Source organism: Urocitellus parryii, chromosome 16, assembly GCF_045843805.1.
Source record: "Urocitellus parryii isolate mUroPar1 chromosome 16, mUroPar1.hap1, whole genome shotgun sequence".
In the NCBI taxonomy this organism is placed as follows: Eukaryota; Metazoa; Chordata; class Mammalia; order Rodentia; family Sciuridae; genus Urocitellus; species Urocitellus parryii.
The window spans coordinates 21,257,543-21,264,732 of NC_135546.1; the positions used below are offsets into that span (position 1 = coordinate 21,257,543).

At 32.8% G+C, this 7,190-nt stretch overlaps 1 protein-coding gene across 1 annotated transcript in view; it reads left to right on the top strand.

Annotated features, from left to right (window-relative positions):
• The window catches only part of LOC144250617 (uncharacterized), a 48,215-nt gene extending 41,778 nt beyond the window's left edge, over positions 1-6,437 (top strand). Inside the window, exons 4-5 of the mRNA XM_077793521.1 lie at positions 4,753-4,923; positions 5,161-6,437. Of these exons, the coding sequence (XP_077649647.1) occupies positions 4,753-4,923; positions 5,161-6,437 (1,448 nt within the window). The remainder of the gene's footprint in view (positions 1-4,752; positions 4,924-5,160) is intronic.
• The last annotated feature ends 753 nt before the right edge of the window (positions 6,438-7,190 follow it).

Genomic DNA, 7,190 nt, shown 5'->3' on the forward strand with positions numbered 1-7,190 from the left:
TTTTTAGTTGTTAATGAATTTCCTATTTAACTATATATGGTACTGAGAATTGAAACCAGGGCCTTACACATGCTAGACAAGCTCTGTAACACTACTCTACAACTCCAGCCCTTCTTCCATTATTTTCAGGAAAGTTTGCACATTTCTGGAGACCTCTAGGTCCACCTATTGTAATAACTTACTATCATAAGTTAGTGTCTCTAATCTTATTTGTACATTTTTTCCACTAAAATTTCCTTATCAGTGTTCTTTCTGATACGTGTAATGGATTTTCTGTGAAATTATCTGCCATGGAATGAATGTCAAGTGGACAAGACTGCTGTTTTGAGAGATGGTGTAAGTTTTATTTGAGTTAGAGGATTTGTAAAATAATACATCTGTGGATATTTACAATTTAGTTGTGTTTTCCTCTTTTTTAAATTGTGTACAGTAGGTTCCATGTTATAGACTGGGTTTCCTCATATCAGTTAATTGCTTCACAAACTACGATATGTATGATTCTTGTTTGTATTGCCAAAAATATTATATGTGCTTTTGCTTGTATAAATATTAACCCTCTTTTGTCCATGACTTTTGTATTTTATCTTGATTGGCTTTTCATTCTGCTCATGTACGTAGAAATTGAAGTTTTCTATGTGTAATTGTAATGGGGATTGATGGCTGTGATACTCTCATGCTGAACTACACCCCGAGCTCCTTTCCACACATATTTGGAGAGAGGTTCTCACTAAGTTATTGAGGATGTCTTGAATTTGCAATTCACATGCCTCAGACTTCCTAGTAGCTGAGATTACATGCATGCTCATCATTTGTATATTGATGAGCTTGTTCTTATTTCAAGGATAAAGACCACATTATTTTTAATGTAGCTTTGAGAAATGTTGCAATTCTCTTTATCTATTAATTTTCGGTGTTATCAAAACCACAAAGTAAAACTTACTGTCTCCAAAATTGTAAATATACAGTTCAGTAACATTAATTCAAATTGTTATGCAATATATCTCTACAAAGTTTACATCTCAAAAAAAATAAAGAATGCCTAGGAAGCAAGGGCTCACTTCTGTCTCCTCATCACAAAACTATTCTCTTTTGTTCAGAAAGCTTCTTTTTAAGTTTAGAGATGTCATGTTCGTAGAATTCAGCAGTATTCTTTCTGTGACATATCAGTTAACCTAGTATACATACATTTTGTAAAATATATAATTAGAATAAATTCTTTGACTTCAAAGTTCTATAATTTCTATATTCCAATATGGCTCATCATTCTTTTCAAGGGATATTTGGTTTGTGTCCTCCATGATGGCTCTGTTGAATAACAATCTAACAACACTGGTGTGCAATGTTTTTAATTTGCTATTGATGTGAGGGCTTATTGCCACACTCACTAAGAACTCCGTCTAACTGACTCCATGTTTGCATTTACAATTGAATGCTCTAACTTTTAATATATATTTTTTAGCAGGGAAATAGTCTTATTTGTATTTGGGGGGATATATATACAATTTAAAGGATAGATTTCTCTGCAAAAAAAACATTTTTTTTAACAATAGGAGGTTGACGAATACTACATGGAGCCTTTAGTTAACTTTAAGTAGCATAAACATCTTTAAATTGAATCTTTCAATTTTGAACAACAGCATGCCCAAGAGTTTTCAATCAACTGACACATATTTAGGGATTTTTGAAAATCCCTACCACTTTTGACTTCAAATATTTATTTCATGTTGGTTACAAAATAACTATCACTTAAATATTTATTAACCTTCGTTTTAATACATAAAATTGATCTAACCAGCATAATATCCCACTTGTGATTAAGAACAGGGATTTTATAAGTCTATAGTAGTTTCAAAATATTTTCAAAGTCTTATGCTTTGCAATTACCATTTTGCTTCACTGTATTTCCCTTTTCAGTAAGTGGGGAATAATATGTCTTAGTATGACAGTGATTCTTTGTTTTCATTCAACCCTCTCAGTGTTTTCTTTGTGTGTTTGGGAAGTATGAAGTATGTAGCGAATCTATTTACTCTTAATTCAGAACCTAGGAAAAGGGTCCTTTTCTCTCTTTTCCTCTTTTTAAAGTTTTTTTTTAATTTAAAACATCTTCTATGTCCTATAACTGTCTTAAACTATGTTTTGTGTACTATAATTTACACAGCCCAGTTTTTGTTCGATCACTTTTGTATGTGTCATTATTATATCCCTTTACTTTCAGTATGTGTGTGTTCTTAGATTTAGCATATCCTGTAGACTACCTACAGTTGCAATATTTAGACTTAATTCAGATATCCAAGTTTTGTTTTGATCAGAATTTTCTAATCTTGCTTTTGCCAATGAAAATCTCTAAAAATGAGGAATCTCCTTTTCATACTTTGTATGAGTATCAACTTGACTTCATTTTATTAAAAAACTGAATATATTTATGTGTCCTTTTAAAATTATATTTTCGTTACAGGTATATATGCCTATTAACAGTATTGTTGTTATGCTTTTTTTCTTTCAAATTCTATTGCAAAATTACATGTTTTATGACCCATCATTACAATAAAATAGAATAGTTTTTGCCAAGACATATTTAAAATTTCATATGACTTATAATGCTGTGCACTTACATTTTATTATGAAAGATTACCTTTAGTACTTTTTGGAGAACAGATCCAGTGTTGATGAATAGTGTGTGTATTTTCATATGTTTAAAGTTTTTATTTTACTTCTCTTTTGAAAGGTAGTAGCTGTGAATATAATGTCTTGGTTCATACTTTTATTCTTTCATCCTTTGAATATAGATAGACTCGAATTCCTTCCTGTGTTGTGTGAATTTGACTAAGGATTTCACAATTATATAGTTACACATTTCTAGGTGACCCATCTTTTCCTCTTGGATGCTCTCAGTATTCTGAGTTTTTAAACTTGGATTACAGCCAGCTCGCTTGGCCCGGGCCGAGAGCTATCGCCGAACACTGCCTGCGGCAGATTACAACCTACTTTGAGTCTTTACAACTTGGAGAAAACTCAGCTGCTTGTATGTTCATTTTTTCTATTTTCTGAGATGTGTTTATTAGTACTGAAAAGAGAACTAAAGGGTGATTTAGCACTTTGCATTTTTTACTTTGTCTGGCCTTCAAATTTTGATGCTCTAGCTCAACCTCCTATGTTGCTATGTACAACTACCCCTGACTCTTTCAGACATTTTCTAAAGAAAGTCTTTAAACATACAGTTTCTGCTGATTACTATTAACAATTCTTGATTAATTTTTATTCTGTTTTTTTGTGTATGTTGGTTTAGTTCAGTAAACTTTTTTAAAATGATAATTGACTATTCCCTTTGCGTGATTCATAACTTTGCTTACAGTTGATTTAGCCATGACTTTTTTCTGTTGGTAAGCAGGAACCCCTTTTTGAACAGTCCCCAAATATTCACATGTTTCATATTTTTATCTTTAATGAAACAGAAGAAAGTTGGTAGATTTTGAAAATATATTCTGAAGGAGGGAACACTTTTTGTAACACAATGTATTTTTCTCTACTATATTACTCTCCATAGTAATGTACTCATCTTGGATACTGTGAACACAAAGATAATTAGGACAATCTTCAAAGTAATTTTCTGTGTGTATTTTTATTTGATTTATATATTTCTACAGTAATGATGGACTTGGATTTAATAATCCACTCCCCTGCTGATGTTATTTTTTGCTGTAATTTCTTAGGTCTGCAAAATATATTCAGCCCAGTACAGTAAGTAAACATGTTTGTTATTTGTATTTATTACAGCCATGAATTCTCATCATCCTCGACAAACTTTACCAGAGCAGGTAATAAAAGAGAGAGAGGGAAGATATGGAAAGTGTGACTTTGACTATTTACAACCAAGAAAACAATGGGAAAATATAGGTGAGAGTAAAGTTCAAAAATTGTATTATTATAGACAAAATCAATCAGTAGTCCCTATTTATGATAAAAAATTTATGTTCAAAAGACACCAGAGAAAATTAATATCTGAAAAAAATTCAATGTATTCCAATTATTTTGAGGAGTTTTATATGTCTTTAAGAATAAATCCACAGCCATTTTTGAACTGAAAGGCAATGTGGAAAATTTGAAATCTAGCCCATGCATCAATTTTTAACTTGGCCAATTATAAAAGTAGCACTAATTTAAAATTCCAGTCAAACATTTGCACAAAAAACGGTATTTCTAAAAGTGATCCTTTTGGGAGTTTCTTTATAAAATATCCATTTTTCTGAAACAAAAGATTAATTTCTGCTTTTGCCCAAATGGACAATTTTAAGAATTTTAGAAAAGTTTCTACTTCCCCACTATTTCTTAATGACAATTCTGATACAGATTTCTGGAAAGTGCACTATATAGATAATGTTACAATTAACACAATAAGCCATGTCTCTACCCTGAGTAATGACCAGTATATTTTCCTTGGTGATAAAATTAATGAATATAGAGAAATCCTAGTCCTTTTCTAAAGGAAATTTACCAAGATGACCGTGCAGGAAAGCCTTGCTTCAGTGATCAAAAACTAGTATTCATTAAAATATTCATAGCCAAGACAAAACCTGCAAGTGTAACATATGTTAAAGGGCTCTTAACCACAGTATACAGAGCTTTCTTAATACAAGAAATTTCATAGAAAAAGAGAGCCCGATATGTATAGAAGATATTCAGCAGGCAAATGCTTTGATATATATTTTAAACACAGCAGATACTATGACAGTGATAAATTCTACAAATTTAAAGAATGTGGAAAAACTTTTAATGAAAAGTTACAATTTTTTAAGCATCAGAGGATTTATACTGAACGAAAGACCTATAAATGTAAAAAGTGTGGGAAAGCCTTAAAAAGTTTTTCAACCCTTACTCAACACCAAAAAATTTATTCTGCAGAGAAGACCTACCAATGTGAAGAATGCAATGCACTCAAGAACTTTACTCAACATCACAGTGTTCATACAGAAGATATGGCATGCAAATGCAAAGAATGTGACAAAACTTCTAATAAAAGCTCCAATCTTATTTGTCACCAGTGGACACACCCTGGTGTGATGCCCTACATATGTAAACAATTTTGCAAAGATTTCAGTCAAAAACCAAGCCTTAAAAATTACCCGAGAATTCATACTGGAGAGAAACTTTTCAAATATAAAGTATGTGGCAAAAGTTTTAATAGAAATTCACATCTTGATTGCCACAACAGGATTCATACTGGAGAAAAGCCCTACAAATGTAAAGTGTGTGGCAAAAGTTTTAATACGAACTCGCATCTTGATTGCCACAACAGGATTCATACTGGAGAGAAGCCCTACAAATGTAAATTGTGTGGCAAAAGTTTCAGTCAAAAATCATCACTTACTCATCACCAGCGAATCCACAGTGGAGAGAAGCCCTACAAGTGTAAAGAGTGTGGCAAAGCTTTTAATAGCATCTCACATCTTTATTGCCACAACAGGATTCATACTGGAGAGAAGCCCTACAAATGTAAAGTATGTGGCAAGAGTTTCAGTCAAAAATCATCAGTTACTCAGCACCAGCGAATCCACACTGGAGAGAAGCCCTACAAATGTAAAATGTGTGGCAAAAGTTTTAATAGAAATTCATATCTTGATTGCCACAACAGGATTCATAATGGAGAGAAGCCCTACAATTGTAAAGTGTGTGGCAAGAGTTTTAATAGAAACTCACATCTTAATCAACACAACAGGATTCATACTGGAGAGAAGCCCTACAAATGTAATGCGTGTGCCAAAGCTTTTAATAGCACATCACAGCTTAATTGTCACAAAAGGATTCATACAGGAGAGAAGCCCTACAAATGTAAAGTGTGTGGCAACAGTTTTAATACAAACTCACATCTTAATCAACACAACAGGATTCATACTGGAGAGAAGCCCTACAAATGTAATGTGTGTGGCAAGAGTTTTAGTCAAATATCATCACTTACTCGGCACCAGCGAATCCACACTGGAGAGAAGCCCTACAAATGTAAAGAGTGTGCCAAAGCTTTTCATAGCACATCACAGCTTAATTGTCACAAAAGGATTCATACAGGAGAGAAGGCCTACAAATGTAAAGTGTGTGGCAAGAGTTTTAATCACATATCATCACTTACTCGGCACCAGCGAATCCATACTGGAGAGAAGCCCTACAGCTGTGAAGAATGTGGCAAAGCTTTTAATAGCATCTCACAGCATAATTGGCACAAAAGTATTCATACTGGAGAGAAGCCCTACAAATGTAAATTGTGTGACAAGAGTTTCAGTCAAAAATCATCACTTACTCAGCACCAGCAAATCCACACTGGAGAGAAGCCCTACAAATGTAGAGAATGTGGCAAAGATTTTAATCAACAATCATCACTTACTCGACACCAGAGAATCCATACTAGAGAGAACTCCTATAAATGTGAAGAATGGCAAAGCTTTTAATATTGAAGATCACATCTTACTAAACATTATAGATTTTATACTGGAGAGAAGTTTTACAATGAAAACATTGCATCAGTGTCTTTGAGGATGAGTCAACCCTTATTTCACAGCAATTCCACACTATTTCACACCAGACACTTGATAGCACAGAAATGATATAAATGTAAAATAGGTGACAGAGTCTCCAATAGTTGTTCACACCCTACTCAGTACCTCAGAATTCATACGAGTGAGAGAACATGGGGAAAATTTTTTGCAAAGATTTTGGCCTTTGATAAAACATTTTTAAAACACTGGAGGATTTATAGCATATAGAAACCCAAAGAATGTGTCCAAAACTGTATTCAAATTTGCAACATTTTTAAATTTCTGACCTCATATCTGTAGCAAATGTGGAGTAGCATTTGTCCAAAGTGTGTACCTTAGATAACAGCAAAATATTTACAAAAACAGCTTGACAAATATAAAGATTGTAGTAAGTTTCTTATGTATAGCCCATCCCTTGATGTATTTGAAACCTAGGTGGAAAAAAAACCCATTTAAATGTAGAAAATAGGTAATTGCTTTTGACATTTCCTGAAAATTTTCTTAACATCTTTAGCTGATATTGCAGAAATAAGAAAATACAAGTATACAATTGTGCAACACTAAAAGAATATAATTTTAGTATGAATCAACAATTACTAAAGAGTGTCATTTTTCACAACTGGAGAAATAATAATACTCACAGTTGATTATTTCAGAAGTCTCTTA